This window comes from Rhinatrema bivittatum, chromosome 3, assembly GCF_901001135.1.
Source record: "Rhinatrema bivittatum chromosome 3, aRhiBiv1.1, whole genome shotgun sequence".
Taxonomy (NCBI): Eukaryota; Metazoa; Chordata; class Amphibia; order Gymnophiona; family Rhinatrematidae; genus Rhinatrema; species Rhinatrema bivittatum.
Window position 1 is genome coordinate 425,612,887 of NC_042617.1, and position 22,688 is coordinate 425,635,574.

Below are 22,688 nucleotides of genomic sequence, written 5' to 3' on the forward strand. Positions count from 1 at the left end.
TGAGCTACCAATGAAAAGGTGTGATCTAAATCCAAAAAAAGAAATAAGTGAATCTTGAAGAGACTGTGGTGCCATGCGCAGGTAGTTTTACATAAGAACAAAATGTATGCCATGGCAGAGCTTCTCTCCACAAATTAATCACAACTGATTCATGCTCATCTCACCTTGCTTCCTGAGATATTCCTTTCTCTGGATCTCTGCCTCAGCCAAAAGAGCCTTGAATGCTAAGTTAAAAGAAGAGTGCTGTGAGAAAACATTTTTAAAGAGTAATACATCAAGCAAAGCATTTTAATTTGTGGTGGAAGTCACATGGTATCTCCTGACGCCTGTGAGTCAATGCTGAATTATAGGGACAGGCCAAGAAAATGAAAACTACTGCCTTTCTTTCCCATATCTATTAAAAGGCATTAGTAAAATCTAAATGTTCTGCAAAATCAACAATAGATGTAGCATTTTATATCGCTGGATCATGACTAAACAAACAGTACCATCACCAATAAGGACTAATGATGACTGGCTCTTGGCTTTTCCATCTTGGATCTGTACAGTATAGGTGCCTTGATTTTCAGCTGTAAATTTATCCATTACCATCTCAATAATCCCAGTGGATTTGTCATATTTAATTCTATGACTCTGGAAATAAAATGGAGAAACAAAATTATAGAACTCAAATGTTCAAACTATAGTTTATTACAATCCCCTCTTGCTTTTGAGGTTACATAGATTATTACAGTATGTCTCATCAATATTCTCTTGTAATGCTACATATCTGAGTATCTCTGAATCAAAGATTTTCACTACAGGTTATTGAAAATAGGTTTTTCCTATCTGCTAAATAATAATATAACGATCTGCATAATTTCCCAGTTAAGGACCTAAAGTAAATTTGAATTATTATATTGTTATATGAGGTAAAGTAAATAATAATTTCAATCTGGTATTAAAATGTTTAGCAATATCTAATATATAGGCTTATGTAGAAAACACACAATATTTTTGGCTTGCATATTTACAAAAATCCTAGCACAGGGCCCACGTGGTGGATTTTAGCTCATACATGGACTTATTAAAAGGAAATATACCCACCTATACAAAACATTAAAATAGCTTAGTAATGATCAGGAAGCCTGTTTTCTAAAATTTGTTAAACATTCATGATAATGCATATTGTTAAATACATGAAATTGCAATGTTTTTAATGCTTTGTTCACTAAGGGGGTTGAATTTAAAAAAGTGTTGCTCTCACAAAAATGCCCCTATATGCACGATTTTAAAAGCTGCAATTTATGTGCATATATGCACGTGTGAGCAAAAAATAAAGGCATGGGGAAGGGGTGGGGCATGGCTGGGGCATTTCCATTCCAGGGAGGGCCAAGTGTTATGCACATAACTCAATATTTTAAAACCGGAGGCCACAGCACGCAGCGACTTGCTAGCCGCATAACTTTATTGCTGCTTCTGATGAGGATCAAGTCTGCAGATCTCACGTTTTAGGGATGGTTACATAGGATGAAGGGTCCGCGACAACTGGGGAGCATTCAGGTTGAAGAACCAGAGGGGTCTGAATGACCTCGAGCTTGATTGAGCAAACTGGTGGACTAATAGGGAATGTCCCTTGCGCGAGCATGTTGTAAAATCCTCGTACATACACGCATTAAAGCCGGCAAAGTACTACGGGAGATATGCAAAGTAGGTTTGCTCGAGTAACCTCTTAAAATTAGTAGCATACTTATGCACGGTAAGTATATTTAAAATTCTGCATGCATAAGTGTGCACATGATTTAAAATTCAAGCATATTCAAGCTTATGTACCAGTACGTGCATGGATGAGCGCATGCACGCTTGTTTTAAAATTACCCTGTAAAGTTTTTATACCTTTTAGTAAATAGCACATTAAAGCACTGCAATAATGCAAATTTTAAAAAGTGTATAACTCAGTGCTTTTAAAGCAAAAACTTTATCTGCTTCTCTAGAAGTATAGTTAATTTTTTGCATTAATGGTAGCATTAACACAGATTTTGTAACACATCATTAGCATAAGGCTAGGGGGTAACTTGCACAGAACGACAGTTACTACCCTTAACAAAACGCATGGTGGAAACCTACACAGAGCAAAACTTACTATCCTTTACGTTAGTAACTGGAGTGGCAGTTACTAACATAAGAAACTTGCTGGGCAGACTGGATGGTAGGGTTGCCAACTGGCTCCAGATTTTCAGGACAGGTTGATCCAGTCTTGTTTTTACTCCACTGAATACAGGGATTTGTTCTGATTTCCCTATTGCAGTCCCTAAGAAAAGCAAGACTATAGGTACTACTTGCAGGGGAATAACAGCAGGACTAGATCAACCTGTCCTGAAAATCTGGAGCCAGTTGGCAACCTTACTGGCTGGACCATTTGGTCTTTTTCTGCTATCATTAATAGGTTGCAATTTTTTAACTACATTGAATACATTTGTGACAGCTGCAAATTTGACTACCTTACTCATTGCTCCTTTTTCTAGATTATTAATGAATATGTAAAACAACACTGGTCCCAGTACAGATTCCTGGAGCACTCCACTACTCCACTTCCCTTCATTGGGAAAACTGACCATTTAGACCTATTTTCTGTTTCCTATCTTTTAACCAGTTACCAATCCACAATAGCACATTACCCCCTATCCTGTGACTTTGTAATTCCCTGAGGAGTCTCTCATGTGAGACTTTATAAAATCTGAGATTTTATTAAATCTGTTTTAGAAGGAAGAGTAATTTTTATCAAACCACTATTTTCTTCATACCTGCCTAAAGGTAAACATTTAGGTTTCTATGCCACTTCTGCAAAAGTAGAAATTGTAATGCCCATGGCATAGATTAATTACATTTTTGCAATTTAAATCACAGCATTCTCTAGGTTAGGTTTAAATATATTTCTGTATCATTTAGAGCTTCAAATAATCTCGATGTGAATGTGCTTCACTGTCAAATAAGAAGTCTGAAATTTACAGACTTCTTAAAATCATTGAGGTCAATATTCCGCCACCATCTGCCTGATCAAGTTAGCCAGATAAACATATCTGGCTAACTTGATTGAGATAGTCAGCGGCAGAGCCGCCCTGTTAAATATACTTCTCTATTTTATAGATAGCCAGATACATTTATCTGGCTTACTTTAGGACAGCCAAATAATTGTCCTAGGTTTATCTGGCTAACTAAACTAGATATGTTCAGCTAAGTTACCGGATTAATAGCTTTGCCTCAGAACTACCTATCCTGCCCCTCAGTTATTTGGCTTAACTGGTTTTGATACTGTCCCGCATAAAAGGCTCATTAATAAATTGAGCAGCCTTGGGTTGGGTCCCAAGGTAGTGGCTTGGATTAGAAACTAGTTGAGTGATAGAAGGCAATGGATGATGGTAATTGGAATTCACTCTGAGATGAGAAAGGTAAGTGGAATGCCTCAGGGATCAGTCCTAGTGCCAGTTTAATATCTTTGTTAGCGATTGTGAAGAAGTTAGAAGGAATAGTTTGCCTTTTTGCAGATGATACAAAGACTTGCAACAGCATGGGCACCCCTGAGGAGGTAAACAGAATGAAACATGATCTAAGAAATCTTGAGGAGTGGTCTAATACACTTGGTAATTAAGATTTAATTGCAAAATGTACAGATTCATGTACTCGGGGTGTAGAAATCAATAGGAGCAGTATGCAGTAAGTGGTGAAGAACTGACATACACCACACAGGAGAGAAACCTTGGCATGATAGTGTCAGATGATCTCAAGGTAGAAAACAGTGTGATAAGGCGATGGTCTGAGCGTGAAGGATTCATAGGGAGAGCTATAACCAGTAGAGAAAGACAGCTAATTATAACTCTTTACAGATACTTGATAAGGTCTCACCAGAGGTACTGTTTCTAGTTGTGGAAGCTGTATCGCAGAAAGGATATAGAAAGGCTAGAGAAGGTCTGGAGAGGGGAAACCAAAATGGTGCATGGTTTATACCTGTAACCCCCTGGATGGGGTGAGCACATAAAATGTTGAGAGGGTCTGGCACTGCTTGTAGTCTGAGAGCCAGTCTCTCAGGGATACTAGTGTTCAATGGGAGTTTGGGTCAAGCAGATGGTTTAGTGGACCCAGGCCCAGAGACTACTTAGAATGAAATGGCAACATTAGCTGGACAGGGTTCTCACCTACTAAGGACCCCTCCATGAGCCCTCTCAGACTGTTATTTCTTTTTTCCTCATTCCTTAAATACCAGCAAATGGAACTTATGCCTTAGTTTATTCCAAACCAACATATTTTTATTATTTTTATTTTTTTATTTATTTATTAAGGCTTTTATATACCGAATTTCTTGATACAAATCAAATCAATTCGGTTTACAATGAACTAAGTAGAATATACAATTAACCAATCAACAAGAGATACAGAGCATACAGTTACATTATAACAAGGAAGCCTTAACTTGGAGTAGGAAAATAAAGAAGGGGTGAACGGAGCAATAAATATATAAAGTGCAATAAAATAGAATAAATACTATATACAGTGGAGGGGGCTAGGAGCCAACCTCTCTTTAATGGATATTAGGCATGAAAAATTTGGAAAAGTTTTGTTTACAGAGATGTGTGGTGAACAATTCTAGATCAGGCAATGGAGTTTGTGGTGGGGAAGGCTTGGCTGAACAGCCATGTCTTTAGTTTCTTTTTAAAAGTTGTTAGACAAGTCTCCAGTCTGAGGTCCGGAGGCATGGCGTTCCACATGGAAGGGCCTGCTATAGAGAGTGACCGGTCTCTGATGTTTGCGTGGTGCACTAATTTGATTGTAGGAACGTGTAAAGATCCCTTGTAAGCATCCCTTAAAGGCCTGGCTGTCGAGTGCAGTCTGAGAGGATGAGACAGATCAAGCGGGGTTTGATGGTGGATATTTTTATGAATGATTGTGAGAGATTTATGGAGGATCCGGAAGTTTACTGGGAGCCAGTGGAGATCTTTTAGAATAGGAGAAATATGCTCTCTCCGATTGGTATTTGTCAAAATCCTTGCCGCTGCATTTTGTAGCAGCTGGAGCGGTTTAATGGTAGAGGCTGGAAGACCATGCAGGATGGAGTTGCAATAGTCGATCTTAGAGAACAGAATGGCTTGGAGGACGGATCTGAAATCGTAGTGGAATAGGAGCGGTTTTGAGTTTTTTGAGTACTTGTAACTTGTAAAAGCACTCCTTAGTAGTGTGTTTTATAAAATGCTTTAGGTTAAGGTGACTGTCGATTAAGACTCCAAGATCTCTGGCGTGTGATATATGTGGAATATTTTGTGATTGGAGAAGTATGGGACTACCTTCTGGAGTAATTAGTAAGAGTTCGGTTTTAGAAGTGTTGAGCACAAGGTTGAGGCTGGATAAGTAGTGGTTTATAGTTTGTAGATGAGCGTTCCATAACTTGAGTGTTGAGTCCAATGATTTGGATATAGGGATTAAAATTTGAAGGTCATCTGCGTAAATATAAAATTTGAGTTTGAGGTTTGAAAGTAGGTGGCAGAGGGGGAGAATGTAGATATTAAACAGGGTGGGTGATAGGGAGGAGCCCTGGGGGATGCCAAAAGGAGCATTAGTATGAGGTGATTCCATGTTTTTAATTTTTACCTTATAGCCTCTATTACTGAGGAAAGATTCGAACCATCTGAGGGCTGAGCCTGTAATTCCTATGTCTGAGAGTCGGTTTAGGAGGATGTTGTGATTTACCGTATCAAAAGCCGCAGAGATGTCGAGGAGGGCTAAGAGAAATGACTGTCCTTTATCAAAACCAATATATAGTTGATCCAGGAGGGAGGTGAGGAGGGTTTCCGTATTGTGTTCTTTTCGGAAACCATATTGTGACGTGTGAAGTATATTGTGGTCTTCTAGGTAATTTGAAAGTTGCTTATTTACAATTTTCTCCATGATCTTAGATACAAATGGGAGATTTGATATGGGACGGTAATTGTTGAGGTCTTCCGGGTCCAGGTTGGATTTTTGAGTATGGGTTTGAGCGTGGCCAATTTGAGTGCGTCCGGGAATGTTCCTTGTGTAAAGGAACAATTGATGATATCAGCTAGATATTTGGATATGTATTCTGGGATGAGGATCAGTAACTTGGAGGGTATTTGGTCCAGTGGGTGGGTCGAAGGTTTCATTCTTTTTATCAGCGATTCTACCTCTAAGGTGTGGGTTGAATCAAAGGAATCCAATCTTATGTCTGAGTTTGGTAGGAGAACTGTGTCCGGAAGAGTAGGATTTGTGTTGACAGGTAATCTGGCCAGGGTATTGGTGATTTTATTTTGAAAGAATAAGGCCAGGTCATTGGCCTTTGATTGAGCTGTATCGTCAGGGATGTTAGGAAGAGCTGTTTTGGTCAGTTCCGAAACATAGGAGAAGAGGGCCCTCGCATCATACAGCATATCGTGGATGCGGTGAGCATAGAAATCTCTTTTTGTTCGAAGTATTGCTGATCTGTACTGGTGGAGAGTAGTTTTGTATATGGAAAGAGTGAGGGGATTAGAGTTCTTCCTCCATTCTTTTTCTTTCCGTCTTAGATTTTGCTTCTGATTACTGATTAAGTCAGAGCCATAGGCTTAAACAGCTAAGCTGAGGTAGTTACAAATGAGACAAAGAAAAGTACAGGTATAAACAGTTGTCCCCTTATAATGAGAACCAATTCACATTTACAGTGTCTTCTACCCCCTCCTTTGTCCAACAGCTAACAAAACTATAAGTAAGATACAATTTTCATATTCCCATCATTTTTGCCATCAGATAGTGTCCCTTCTCTGTGAGAGACCATGAATATCACAGTCCCACCAACCACATAAGCAGCACCAAATATTTCAGTACTAACTTCCTGTTACTCAGTATCACTTCTCAAAGAATCAAGAACCTTTTTCTTCCAGCTCTCATCCAGGCAATTGCCAAGAACTTCCCCGGTGTCCAGGCTTTTGCCCTTCAGCGTTTCTCTACTTCAGCTTTATTTTCTAACCTAGGGCTTTTGTCCAAGTTCCATTTCCATCTTCAGGTCTATGGTTGGGTCCCAGACTCACTGTTCCTTGGCTGCTTCCTTGAGAAAATAATTTTCTATGGCCTTGGGCCTTTCCCTTTGAGGGGAAAGTCCCTTGCAGGGCCCTCTCACTTGAGAGACCATTCTGGTTTGAACCCTCTCTCTGGATGGGTTCTCTCTATTGATTCCTAATCCATGATGGCAACTCCCCACCAAAATCGTAAATTATCTATTTTATAATGAGGGACAACACTACCTCTGCAGGATCTAGTTTCCTGACCTCCTTAAAGAACCATATTCTCTTCACCCCAAAACACTTAGTCGCCATAATACAGGGTACTTACTTCTCCCCAAGTTCACCATAACAATCTGACATCTAATGGCCATTATTAAATTTCAGTTAACCTGAAAAGACAATGCTTGTTTTTTCTATAGTGGTATCACACTCTACGGAAGCATCCTGGGAAATCTCTCCCACATAGAATAATTTCAGGCTCTCTTCAGTGACAGAGATGAGCACCTGATAAGAAACAGATCACATATAAAAAAATAAACATATCAAATGCCCTATGAGATGAAATTGAAGAATTTAAAATATATGCCCTAGAAGAGAGAGAAGACAGGAGGATAAGAAACATTTAAATACTTGAAAGGTATTAATGCACAGGAAGCCAAGCTTTTTCAATGGAAAGGAAGCTATAGAACTAGGAGGTTCACAATATGAAGCTCTAAGTAGGTAAGCTCAGGAACAATATTTTTTTCACAAAAAAGGTGGTGGATACCTAGAAAGCCCTCCCTGAGTAGGTGGTGATGACAAGGACAGTGATAGAATTCAGAATAGCATGAGATAAATACAGAGGATCCCTAGTACAAAGAGAATGGCAATGAAGCACTGGGCAACCTTCATTGAATAACAGTTGCAGCCCAGGGTAGCAGGAATGTGGCTGCACAGTGCTTCCTAGAAGACATGGTGTAAACGCCTTGAGGGTAATAGCCAGTGATCCTAAACAAGGATTTGCATAATCAAACCTGAACCTGTAGCCATGCACACAGACTGAACCAAAGTCAGGCCTAAGTAACAAAAACATGGAGTCTTCAGCCATGTGATGATTTTGTCAACTTCATATGAGACTTGAATCTTACTGAAGAGAAGAAACTATGATTGTTCTTCCCTATCAGACATCTGTCTATACCTCACAATCGGGCCGATACAGTACAGTGCACTCCGACGGAGTGCACTGTTAACCTGCCATTGGACACGCGTTTTCCCTTACCCCTTATTCAGTAAGGGGCGGAAAACGCGCATCCAACCCGCCGAACCTAATAGCGCCCTATTAGGTATTCCCACGCGATTCAGTAAGTAAAATGTGCAGCCAAGCCGCACATTTTACTTTCAGAAATTAGCGCCTACTCAAAGGTAGGCGCTAATTTCTTCGGGCACCGGGAAAGTGCACAGAAAAGCAGTAAAAACTGCTTTTCTGTGCACCCTCTGACTTAATATCATGGCGATATTAAGTCGGAGGTCCCGAAGGGTAAAAAAAGTCGGGTCGAAAACCGGATGCTCAATTTTACCGGCGTCCAATTTCCGAGCCCGTGGCTGTCAGCGGTCTCGAAAACCGACGCCGGCAAAATTGAGCGTCGTTGTCAAACCCACTGACAGCCGCTGCTCTGGGCCCGTTTCTACCACCGGGCCTCATTTAAATACTGAATTGCGTGCACAGGCAAGTGGCCTGTGCGCGCACCAGGAAAGCGGGCATTCGCCCGCTCTCCCACGGACTTTACAGAATCGGCCCGTATGTACTAGAATGCCTTGGACCAATGAATTGCTGAGCATGTCCTTGGTGAAAACTTTGTATCTAACCATAAAAATGAGCTATGAAGCAGGTATTGTTAAGCAAATGTCCACTAATGAACCTCATTACCAGCAGTGTCATCAGCAGCCTGTGTTTATAGATGGTGTTTATAGATGGTGGTAATATCCAATCAAGATCTACTTTGGATCATATGGAACTGAATATGCAATGACGTTCCGAGCAGGGAAAAGACTCTGAACTATACAGAATGTGGACCTTTTCCTAAGGAATCATTCTCAAATGATTTTTCTCAGAGGAACTTTTTCCCAGGGGATTCTCATCCCCAGAACTTTAACTGTTGCAGTTCATATACCTATGAACTAGTTAGCTTAAGACTGAGTTCCATGCTCAGCATGTCATACCAACTTCATTCTCTGAAAGAATCTGGGCAAGCCAAGTCTTACTTTACCCTCTTACTGCTGACATACTTCATATACCCAGAAGTTACCTTTGGGTTCTATTTTCCTGTCATTTGCCTGCCGGGGTTGTTGGATTTCCCCATGCTGTGTTGTGAGACAGGTCCTGAATTTCTGCAGGAATGTGACCTGCCAATGGTGAAATAAAACAGGCTTAATTAATCTTTCAGCTAGGTTAATTACTTTGGAATTGTGTATTTGTCCAGTGCAAGTTGACTTGGAGATAATGCACCATTTAATGCTCATTTTTCATAACAATGCTTTGCTCTGTAAAATTTAGAAATTCAAAACAAAACCATATTTACCGTATAAAATGTTATATACTTATGCTGATAAAATAAAACTCTCACAAAAGGTATAAAGTGCTGCTCCCTTAAAACTAATGAATTTGTATCAAAGGTTATCAGTTAAATCTGTTAACCACCTGTAGCCAAAATCTAACCTACACCGAACAGAGCAGCAGTTGCAACACTAACTAGGATATAGTGGGATTGAATATTGAGTTCTATGTGGGAATTTGATCTACTTTGGATAGATGTGCATAAAATTGCACTGGGCAGACTAGTTAGGCCTTTATCTGCTGTCATTTACTATGTTCAAATTTTTTAGTTGGATAAACAGCTGGCTAAATGGAGGGACTCAGCACAGCTTAATATTTGTACAGCACCATTTAGCCGGCTAAGTTGGAACTTAACCAGCTAAGTGATGCTGAATATCAACCACAGTTTTTTTAGCCAATTTATAGAAAATAATGGGTTCACAAACTAGTTTTAACCTACCCATAAACTATCTTTTATAAATTAAATTTTGATTAGGTTTGAGTCCCTGCTTTGGGTAAAAACACTATACAGAATTAAATGATTAATCTTAGAACAATAATAATGTTTTTTTTCTCTTCAGTACTACAAGCTTTGATTTTCACAAGCACCGACTACTGTAATTCCCTACTACTAGGTAGTATACACATCACTCAGACCACTACAAATTCTACAAAACACTGCTGCAAGAATTTTGACCGGAAAAAGTAAAAGAGACCACATCACCGAAACCCTAGCCGAGTTACACTGGTTACCTGTTGAGCAAAGAATACAATACAAAACACTTTGCATCATACATAAATTAATACATAATGAAAAAGCAGAATGGCTTAACACAGCCCTCGGCGTACACGTACCAAACAGAAACCTAAGATCAGCTAACAAAGCACTTCTTACTATCCCATCAATAAAGACAGCAAGACTAACACAAGTAAGAGAGAGAGCACTATTCTTGGCAAGACCCATACTGTGGAACACCATGCCACTGGAGTTAAGGTTGCAAAGTGACAGCAAAACCTTCAGTAAAGGATTAAAAACCTTCTCTATTTGATAGGCTATAGCAAGCCTATCAAATAGAGAAGGGGAAATAGTGAAGCCAGCGAAGTGAGAGGTACGAACAAATAATGTGTGTAGCTGTATTTTTATTTTGCTTTATCTTCTCGTCCATCACTATAAGATAAAGTGACACTTTTTAAAGTTAGCATTGTTTTAAAACTGAAAACTCCTGGACAGTATTGTATCACAAACCAATTATATTGTTTAGAAAACTATGTACCGAACCATTATGGCACCTGTGTAAATTAATATAGTTCAGCATCCTTATTTTATGTGCCCCATTGTAAACCGTTGTGATGAACCCTTCTTAACAACGGTATAGAAAAGATTTAAATAAATAAATACATTGTACATTAGCTCACAAGAAATAAGGAACCAATGCACTAAAGTCTAATGCTATGCAAAAAGGCCTTAATGTCCTCATTAAAACAGTCTCCCTCACATGAATATGTAAACCTTGTAATTAGTGCTTAATCATATGTAAATAGTGGAGTAGCATATGCAAAGAGGACTTTATCAGATCCATACTTACTATTTGCCTAGGTCCTGTTTTTAGATTGTTACCAGGTCTAGAAAGTCTTCAAATCCAACTTGCAAACCAGCCTTTAAGAACCAGTTAACAAGAGGGATTTTATCTCTCACCCCCATCCCCATACCTCTGGGATTAAGAGAACAGGTACAATGTCCAGCAACAGAATGCCCCCCAATTAAAAGGAAAGGTCCCAATGGCTCATCAGATCCCTTGTCTCCCCCTCACCCAGACAGTCCCTCCTGCCTTACACCTTCCAAAGGGACCAAAGTCTGATAGGAACAGGAGATGCCTTGCTAAGGGCATTTTCAGAAATGCAGCACTTTGCCCCTGTGCGTGGAACAGTCTTACAAGAACTCAGCTGGCACTATTTTTGGAAAAGCTTGGAGTGGCGTGGGAGGAAAGCTCACTCTATCCTATCCTTATCAGACTTCGAGACTTTTATAAGGGGTAAGAGGAGGTGCCTGCCTGCGGATAGGAGAGGGGTCAGTGGGCTATTGGGCCCTCTCTCTTCAGTGGCGGAATCTCCAGAGAGGCCATCAGTTCCTTTTTCTTTGGTGGGGAATAAGGGAAATGGGGGAGAACTCTGGCAGACGATTGGGCCGTTTCCTCTTGCCTGTTATGTAGGGGAATGAAATCCCCCTCTGATACCTTGACACTTTCACTTCAAGCCGGTTTGCATGGGGGATTTTGTGCCACAGTCGTTGTGGATGATAAACCTTTTTGAGTCAAAGTCCAGGTTATTACGCAGCCACTTTACTGATAGCAAGTTTTACTGTGCCCTCAGTATAAAGTTTTGCAAAGGACATTATGTCCTGGTTTAATATACATGTAACAGTTTGCCAAGTCATACTGTAAAGGTTTTTATCCCGAGTTATATTGCATAAGCCCCTAGGAGACTGATTTGTCATATATAACAGGAACAGAATGGGGAATTTACACTTGTTGAATTAGACTGTAATTGTGCAAGTAACTGCATGCATAATTCTGAAGTCTGAAAAGTGCTCTGAATCTTCTTTCAGTATACCATGTATGCAAACCAGAATTATGCTAGCTCATTATCATACATCCTCTTTTCAAAAACATTTACCACATAGATGAAAAGGACTCTTCCCAATTAAGTCTTAAAGGACAAGCCAGTCATCATACCCAGTGTAGCATTTCACAGTACAGCGTATTCTCCCAAGCTCAGTGGGATGTTATGTATGGTCAATAGCTCCACTGCCAGCATGTGCAGACTTTCCAAAATAATTAAGATACCAGCTATTAGAACGGGAATGTTAGGTAGGATGAAGTTCATTGATTTTATGAGTTCTATAAACTAAAAACAATTCCAATGTATTTCTAGTATCTTCAAAAAGTGATATACATGACAAACAAAATATTATTCTACTGCTTAATTAGAAATGACTGCATATGATAATTTGCAATGTGTTTTGCACTTCTGAATTAGAGACAGTGAGGTAATATTACAAATTTCAAAACAAATTTCAAATCACAATATTTGATCTTGTCTTGCAGAAACACCTACATATATAATAACATAGTTTACATATTTAACCAACTGTTTTAATAAAAATTATTCATTTAAATTAATTTTTGTGTATACCCATTGTGTCTGAGGACCAGTTTAGCATGCATGCTAAGGGCTTGGTTTTCCTTAGCAGCGGACAGCCACGAAAACCGACGCTGATAAACTCAGAGTCATTTTTTGTAATGGGCCCGATCATCAATTTTTTTTAAATGTTATTTATTTTACTTTTTATTATTTTTCTGATGCGCCCATCTATTAACGCCGTCTCCTCCGGTTATTGGAGATGCACATTTTTCTTTTTGTATCGGGAGTGAATGTCTAATTGCCTCATTCACATGCATTTGCATGTGAAGAGCGCTATTGCATTCTCTCCACATTAGACGTGGGTTAAATAGGCGCTAAACCCCTTATTGCATTAGGGGATTGATTAGCGCCTATTTTACCCGCGTCTAACTGCACATTAACAATGCACTGTGCATATTGCATTGGCCCCTTAGAATCAGCAGTAGTTCCAAAAGGCTGCAAAAATAGAGGATAGTACAGTTTCTAGAATCCAATGGATTATAGGTTCCAAGACAGCATCATTTTTAGATCTTTTCAGATGAATCTAATTAATTTGTCTGATCAGGTAACTAGAGAATTAGATAAGAGGAGAGCTCTAGATGCAGTGTACTTGGATTTCAGCAAGAAGACATAGACAAATGGACCCTAAAGTGCTTGGGTTAGAAACTGGTTGATGAGAGGCAATACAGCATAGTGGTGTATGAAGTTCATGCTGAGGAAAGGGGTATTACCAGTGGTGTGGGCAGTATCCATAGCCGGATCCAAGCTTTGGAATACCTTGCCAACATCTTCGAGATTAATGTCAGATAAGAAAATATTCAAGGCTGAACTCAAAACCTGGCTTTTTAAATGTGCTTACACAGAAAATGGGCTACAGGCAGCTATCTAATGTTTGTTTTATTCAGATTATATTTTGTACTACGATATTTTAATAATATTTTAAGAGTATGTTTTTATCTTTTCTTAACAGCTAAATTATTCTATTAATGTTCTTTTAATATTTTAGCTGTTATCACTACTTATTTAATGTTTTATTGTATTTCTTTTATCGCATTTACATTGTAAACCATTGTGAAGGCTACGGCTAATGTGACAGTACATAAAAAACAATAAACTATAAACTATAACTGTGTGCCACAGATATTGGTCCTCAATCTTGTTCTTTTTAGCATTTTCGTAAACGATATCGCAGAAGGTCTATCAGGAAATGTTTGCCTTTTTTAGCAGATGATACCAAAATCTACTACTGAGTAGACGCCCTGGAAGGTGTGGAAAACATGAGAAGATATTTAGTGAAGCTCGGGAATGGTCTAGAGTTTGGCAGCAAAAATGTAATTGTCTCTCGACATATTATAGGGCTCTTCAACGAGGTATGTCACAGCGTACCTATGAGACTTCAGTAGAGCGTTGGACCAAAGATGGAGTATTCACGGTTACAGTGGCAATCTTCTCTGCATGTATGGGGAATTTAAAAAGGTCCAGTGAAAATATGTATTACCGGGAAATGCAATACAAGTTTCTGCAGAGGGCCTTTGTCTCTCCACAGGTTGCGTGGAGAGCGCGGCTCATAACAGATTCGACATGCCCTCGTTGTCACCTTGCAATTGGCACTTTGTCTCACGCATTCTGGGCTTGTCCCCTTGTTCAACAGTTCTGGCAGAAAATTGTAAATTACTTACAACGCCTCCTGAAAATACGTTTTCAAGTTACCCCGCAGCTGATTCTTTTTGATTGCATTCCCCAGTCGGTTATAAGAAAAGCGGGATTGAGAACTCTGATTAAAAAGGCCTGGCTGGTGGGGAAAAAAGTTATTCTACTTAATTGGTTGGAGATATCTGCACCATCGTATTGGACTTGGCGTAATCATTTTCATCGAATGATGTATATGGACAGTTTTACTTCTAAGTTGTCGCCAATGCACCAAAGACTTTTCTTGGAGACCTGGGAGGTATATGTGCAGACTTTGCCACATCGGGCTCACAGCTTGATCCTCAATGCCTGATGTTTGTTTGTTCTTCTTTTTTTGTTTTTTGGGTTAGTGATAGACCCATGCCTTCAATGTTATGATTGGACTCTAGTATACATGGATGTCTCAACTGGTTTGTCAGCCAGGCCTTGGGTAGGGGAAGGGGGGGGAAGGGGGGTAAAGGGGGAGAAGCGGGACGGGGAGGTTTGGAGAGGGTGAGGGTTTGGGAATAATCATACTGGACTCCTGTTCCTTCTTGTTTAAGCAGAGCTAGCCCGCTATAGTTGTTCAATATGTCAGACTGGGGGAGGTATCAGAGTGCAGCCTCTCCTAGTTTGTTGGCGACATGAGTATTCTCTAGGGTGGCTTTAGAGATGTCTTAGACACAGTTATAGATATCTGGAAGGGGGAAAATTGAGGAGTGTTTCCTCATGGTTCTGTGATTTGTGTCATCAATATCGTTTGCTGTATTATGTTTGCTTGTCTGTTATCGGCAAAGTTTCATATTGTGTCTGAGGATCACTCAATAAAAATTGTATTACAAAAAAAAAAAAAAATGTAATTGTAAAAAATGCAGGGTCATGAATTTAGGCTGTAAGAAACCAGGGAAGCACTACAGTATAGGAGGTGAAATTCTTATGTACAGAAAACAGGAGTGGGATCAGGGGGTGATCATATCTGATCATCTTAAGTTAGCCAAACAGGCAGGTAAACAACAGCAAAAGCAGGGAGGATGCTTGGGTGGATGCGGACAGGAATAGTCAGCAGGATGGATGGATGGATGGACAGGAAGATGAATAGCCAGTTTAAATTCTGGTGAGACCATGTTTGGAGTACTGTGCACTGTTCTGGAGACCACACATTCAAAAGGATATAAACTGGATGGAGTCATTCTAGAAGGCAACTACTAAAATGGTCAACAGTCTTCATTATAAAGCATATATAGAAAGATTTATGTATACCATGAAAATAGGAGGGAAAGGGAAGATATAGATACATTTAAATGTACAGCAGGCTAACCTCCTGTACATTTTTCCACAAAAAGGAGGTCCTAGAATGAGGGACGTTGGTATGAGGGTGAAAATAGGAAGAATCAGGAGTAATCTAAGGAAATATTTATTTACAGAGAAGGAAGTTCATGCACTGAACAGCCTTCCAGTGGAGGTGGTGGAGCCAAGGACAGTATCAGATTTCAAGAAAGCATGGAGCAAGCAAAGAGGATTTTGAGGGAGAGAAGGGATTGTGAAGCTGAGCAGGACATTTGGATGGGCAGACTGGGTGGGCTGTATGGTCTTCATGTTCTCTGTTTCCTAACTGCTAAACAATAACCAGCTTAGAAGAAATAAAATCTATATATTTAAGACCCTGGTGATATCCAGCATTTACAGGTTTTGCAATTTCCTGACTGTCAGGTTTTAGAGGTTACATTGCTAAACATTTGAACATGATAATAGAGAGTCCTGACAAGAAAGCAGTTGGCTCCTCTCTACAAGAGAGAGATTAGATCCTGCAAAACTGATAAGCATGCAACTGCTGAAAATTTATTGTGGAAAATCCATCTCAGTGCGCCAATATTGAACATCACCAGTGTACTGGAATCATCTTGTTATTTTTCATTTGTACTCTTATGGGCCGGATTTTAGAAGCCCTACGCGTGACCTGGAAGGGAACGGGGGAAGGCAGTGCGGCTCAGCACACACAAGGTGCACAATTGTGCACTCCCTTGCGCGCGCCGACCCACGATTTTATAACATGTGCACGCCTGCACGCACATGTTATAAAATTGGGCGTACATGGGTGCGCGCCGGGTAGCGCGCACACAATACGCCTGTGCTCACCTTTTAAAATCTACCCCTATAAATCTTTCCTTTCACCATTTTATGTATTATTTTGCTAACATGTACAAATTGTCACGCCAATATCATTTCTTGAATCTGAATTTGAGAGGGCCATAGTGAAACCTCAGCTTGTACTGTTTTATCACAAGAAATTTATCTTGCTAAAAGTCCTCTGGAAGAAATCGTTTTTATGGAACTAGATTCCATAAAAGTACTGTGAACAGGACTTGTTCATTAACTCTGCTGTGATCAGGAACAATATAAAACAAGAGACAGACACTTTATACCAGTGTACAGACTTTAGCTTACAGTACCTAGAATGAGAAGGGTTGGAGTATTTGAGAAGGGATATAATAGAGATTTATAAAATCATGAGTGGGATGGAACAGGTAAATAGGGAGAAGTTATTGACCCTATGACTAGGGGGCACTCCATGAAACTAACTGGTAGCAGATTTAAAACATATTTGAGTATGGCATGTTCTTATGTTCTTAATTAATGCATAATTAAGCTTTGAAATTTGTTACTGGAGCATGTGGACAAAGTTAGAACATAAGAAAATGCCATACTGGGTCAGACCAAGGATCCATCAAGCCCAGCACCCTGTTTCAAACAGTGGCCAATCCAGGCTACAAGTACCTGGGCAAGTACCCACAAACTAAATCTAGCTGGATTTAAAAAAAAAGGTCTGTGCAAGTTTCTGGAAGAGATGCCCATTAATACTTATTAGCCAGGCAGGCACAAGAATCACCACAATCTTTATCTGGGAATGAACAATAGGGAGGTGAAGTTCTGTGTACTTCCATGTGTCCCAAATTGGTAACTGTAGGTGACAGGATGCCAAGCATGTTGAGCCATTGGTCTGACCCAGCATGACACTTCTAATGTTCTTACATACCTATATTTTAGAGCTAAAGAAATCTCCCTCAGACCACCTTAAGGTCTGGGCACAGTCTTTCTTAAGATCTAGACACACAAGGAATCCTGGGAGCAGGCAGGAGCCCAATCTATGCAAAGACCAGCTATGGGTGACATTTATGTGCTACCAGAACTTAAGGTTGAGCTGCATTTGTTTATTTGACTTTTCTTTCACTGTAAACACATTTCTGACTGTTTCACTATCACCAAGTTACCACAAGGTCACAGAACAAAACAGTTTTAAGGTGAAATTTAAAGACAGAGCAAAATTAGGGCAATTTCCCCCAGAAAGCACTGTGGGACTTTTATCCAGGCCTCAAACTTAGTCCTTTAGGGAATAAATCCCACAGCACTTTCAGTGCACATTTTTGCTTGCTCAATTTTGTTTCAGTGGATGTTATTTCTTACAGAAGTTGCTGGACATTATAGAGTCCATTTTCAAAAGGATTTTCACACATAAATCTCAGTTGTTGCACGTCAGTTGCCTTTTGAAAATCACCAACGGTTATTGCATGTAAACGCATGTAGGGAACTCAGTTTCCCATGTACTTGCATGAATTGTTCTGGGGTATAAAGCTATGGCAGGAAAATAATTGATGCACATACCTTTTGAGGGAGGCTAATTAAGTAGCTCTGTACCCTAAAAGATGAATTGTAAAAGCCCAGCATATGCCAAAATCAGGAGATGTGCGTGCATTTAAGGGCAAATTTTAAAAGCTCTATGCGAGGCAAATCCAGGAGATACGTGCGTGACTGGGACGCTCGCGGGCTGCGCATATCTTAAGAGGCCCGCAGCCATGCACATATCTCCCGGTACGCGCATTGAAAAGCATTTTGCAAAAAAAGACAGGGCAGGATGTGGGCAGGGCATGCACGGGCCGGGACAGCGCCATTAGGTCCGAGTCACACACAAGCAAGTGCCGGGATCCAATGACCGCGTAAGTTGCTGCTGCTATGGACTGTGGATAAGTAGTAAAATAAAAACAATTTAGGGCAATCAGAAGGTTTTTAGGGGTCGGGGCTAGTAGGGTAAAAGGAAGGCAAGTTGGGAAGGGGGTTTAGGAAGTCCGCTCTTTTACAGGGGTGAACTGGGCGGAACAGGGAAATAGGCCCTAATGTGTTACTGCGCACATTTACTAAAATCCACCCAGTTATGCGCACGAGACGGCATTCGTGCACACATGCACCATCGATCTAAAATCGTGCAAGCGGGTAGGAACATATGCGCATATATGCGTGCATGTTATAAAATCGTGTCCACGTGCGCACGCTGACAGACGCATGCACATGTGTGCCCACGCGCAACTCTAAAAATCTACCTTTTAGCGCTTATACGTGTTCGTCATATTTTAAAAGCCACCTACATGCACCCATCTCCCACAGCACACACATCTCACTTGGTTTCAAAAAGGGCCATGGTCTGGGCAGGGCCAGGAGATGTGAACATAAATACTCACGCTATGAAAGAGGTGTAGCTTTTTTTTTTTTTTTTAAAGCCTTTTTTGACAGGTTTGGGGTAACTGGGGGCAGTGCAGACTATTAAACCCCTGGGGTTTTGAGGATCTAACTCTAGACTGGGCAAACTGCATCTGTGCACACTTAAAATTGTGTGCACAGATGCACGAGGCCAGGCTATTTTATAACATGTGCACAAGTTATAAAATGGCCATATGTTCCTGGGCGCACTGACACAGAGGCATTCAAACACTGCATGGAGCGGCAGTAGCCACAGAGGCATTCACGGAGCGGGATGCCAGTGGCCAGTAGTTGGTGTTCCACCTTCACGGAGCGGAAGGATGGAGGGCTGCTATCTCAAAAAATAAAAAAATAAAAACAGGGGTGGGTAAGAGTATGGGGTAAGGGTGTGGCCTGCTTGTTACAGCGGTTGCTACCCCTAATTGAGCTGGACGTTCACTTGGATGCAGATACGGCGCTGCTCTCTAAATTGGTGGTGGGGTGGAGGGGAATTAGGGCTGGAGGGTACTGGAAGCCAATAGTAACAGGTGGGAGAGAAAAAAAAGGGGAAAAAATGGATAAAGTGCGTAGCTTGCTGGGCAGACTAGATGGGCCGTTTGGTCTTCTTCTGCCGTCATTTCTATGTTTCTATGACATATGCGCACGTATGTGCCCCCTCACGCCAGTTTGAAAGTTACCATCTCTATAAATAACTCATCCGTATTTTGTTAAATCTTTTCATTGTCTGTATTTATTTTGTTGTACTGTTTTGATTTTATTATGTATGTTTAATGCAATCTGCTCCAAATGAAAATGGATGTATGCAGAAAATAAATCCCTTTTAAATAAATAAAATAAATGCAAACATGAAGCTACACCTGCTCAAGAGCTGATGTAACTTCATGCATGTATTCCAGCATGCATACTGGGGACACCCACCCATTTTCAGAGCAGGCCTATGCAGAAAGTACTCATATGCACCCATGACCTATGCACCCATAGCCTGTGTCTATGTAAATTCACCCACAGTGAGCAGAGGAGTTCCTGAGAGCAGAATTGTGGAAGCATTTGCACGTATGTGCATTTTTGCATTTTCAGAAATATATGTGGACATGTCCTCAAAAAATATCTGCGCACAAATTAGCAGATGCAATTGTGCATAGGTAGTTTTAGTGGGATAATTTTCAAAGGGAAAATTATCCATGTACTCTCCCTTTGAAAATAGGTGTAATTTATGTGCATATTTTACTGAAAAGTATATGCAAACTGTAACAAAATTGCCTCCTAATTCTTGGACAACAGATGGGCTGTTTCAAAACCGTTCAAACATATTTGCAGGCTCCTTTTACATCTTCCTCTTATTTTTGCTCACTTCTTAACCTGACCCACAATGATTAAGAGAAGCGACTTTGACATCACTAGCAGGATACTACTGAACATACTGTATGGGCAAATACATTGTGAGCTCACCTGGCAAAAATGAAATGATCTGAGCCATGTACTTACCTCACTGTCTGTAATTTCAGAATCATTGATAACAAATCTGAATTTGGCATCTGAAGACAAATTCTCAGCCTGAAGCCAAAAGCGGACCTGGCCTTGGTCAATGATCTCATAGGCTAATTCCGATTTTAGGGGAATTGCTATAGAAAGAAAGAAATTAACTCAGTGAATAAGAATATATCCAACAAAACAGCACTCCAGTGGCTCAAATGTGGGACAAGACTGTACTGGTTACCAGTGGCTGCTTGAGTGCGGTTTAAAATGTTAAGGTTCAGATTTAAAGTATTGAGGGGTGTGGTGCCAATTTATTTGAAAGTCAGGATAAGGTGGCACAACCCCAGGAGGATGTTAAGATCGGGAGATGGGACTTATTTGGTGGTGCTTACAGTTAAAATGGTGCATAGACAACAGTTGAGATCTAGAGCTTTTTCAGTGGTGGCACCCCTTTTGTAGAATAGTTTGCCATCATTTATTCATCCAGACAATGATTATTTACAATTTAGAAAACATTTGAAAATGTGGCTGTTTCCAGGAATTATGATGGAGATAATGGGCCGGATTTTAAAAGCCCTGCGCGCGTAAATCCGGCTGGATTTACGCGCGCAGGGCACTCGCGCGCCGGTGCGCCTATTTTGCATAGGCCACCGGCACGCGCATAGCCCCGGGACGCGCGTAAGTCCCGGGGCTTCATAAAAAGGGCGGGAGGGGCGTGTCCGGGGGAGTGTCCGGGGGACAGGGGCGGTTCGGGGCGGGAACAGGGGCGTGGCGCCAGCCAGGGGGCGTGGTCGAGGCTTCCGGACCAGCCCCCGGGCCAGGTGATGGCGCGCCAGCAGCCCGCTGGCGCGCGCAGATTTACGCCTGCTTTTGGCAGGCGTAAATCTGCCAAGAAATGTAGGGGGGGGTTAGATAGGGCCGGGGGGGTGGGTTAGGGAGGGGAAGGTGAGGGGAGGCAGAAGGAAAGTTCCCTCCGAGGCCGCTCCGATTTCAGAGCGGCCTCGGAGGGAACAGGCAACGCACGCCGACCCCGGATTTTATAAGATACGCGCGGCTACGCGTGTATCTTATAAAATCCAGCGTAATTTTCTTCGCACCTAGTGCACGAACAAAAGTACGCGTGCGCATAAATTTATAAAACCTACCCCACTATTTTTAAGCACCCTGCATTGTACACTTTACATAAGTAAATTTTAGAGTCACACTGAAAAATACATTCAGCATTTATGACAGTGCCTACAAAAATGTTTGCCAAACTTCCCCCACCAGGAATCAACGTGAGCAAACTGAGGCCAAGAGCCTGATTTACTAAGCTTTTTGCCATAGACAATGAATGGGAAAAAAGCCTTTAGTGAATCAGGTCCAAAGTTCTGAAGCCCAGCAAGCACTGAGTATGCCTACCGGAACGGTTCGGAGCAGTATGTCTTTTGATATGCAATGGATTGCACAAAGCTGCTCTGACACTGATGCATTTATGATGAACATCTTAAAAGCTCCCCTCCATTAACGTGGAAAAACACTGTGCACTTAGGGGCGGATTTTAAAAGGAGCGCAAATAGCCTACTTTTGTTTGCGCTCCAGGCGCAAACAAAAGTACGCTGGATTTTAGTAGATACGCGCGGAGCCGCGCGTATCTGCTAAAAACCTGGATCGGCGCGCGCAAGGCTATGGATTTTGTATAGCCGGCGAGCGCCGAGCCGCGCAGCCTACCCCCGTTCCCTCCAAGGCCGGAGCGGCCACGGAGGGAACTTTCCTTTGCCCTCCCCTCACCTTCCCCTCCCTTCCCCTACCTAACCCACCCGCCCGGCCCTGTCTAAACCCCCCCCCTTACCTTTGTCGGGGGATTTACGCCTCCCAGAGGGAGGCGTAAATCCCCGCGCGTCAGCGGGCCTCCTGCGCTCCGGGACGCGACCTGGGGGCGGGTCCGGAGGGCACGGCCACGCCCCCGGGCCGCCCCGGGCCGTAGCCATGCCCCCGGGCCCGCCCCCGGAACGCTCCCGACACGCCCCGAAAACGCCGCACGGTTCGGGCCCGCCCCCGACACGCCCCCCGACAAGCCCCCCCGACACGCCCCCCCGACACGCCCCCTCCGAAAACCCCGGGACTTACGCGAGTCCCGGGGCTCTGCGCGCGCCGGTAGGCCTATGTAAAATAGGCTTACCGGCGCGCAGGGCCCTGCTCACCTAAATCCGCCCGGTTTTGGGCGGATTTAGGAGAGCAGGGCTCTGAAAATCCGCCCC

The 22,688-nt window shown here is 41.7% G+C and overlaps 1 protein-coding gene across 2 annotated transcripts in view; it reads right to left on the reverse strand.

Annotated features, from left to right (window-relative positions):
- Positions 1 to 22,688, reverse strand: part of MYOM2 (myomesin 2) — a 261,629-nt gene that overhangs the window by 58,987 nt on the left and 179,954 nt on the right. For both annotated transcript variants that reach the window (XM_029595753.1, XM_029595751.1), the window contains 3 exons: positions 20,458 to 20,594; positions 489 to 633; positions 165 to 224 (listed from right to left, as the gene is read on the reverse strand). In XM_029595753.1, the coding sequence (XP_029451613.1) occupies positions 165 to 224; positions 489 to 633; positions 20,458 to 20,594 (342 nt within the window). The remainder of the gene's footprint in view (positions 1 to 164; positions 225 to 488; positions 634 to 20,457; positions 20,595 to 22,688) is intronic.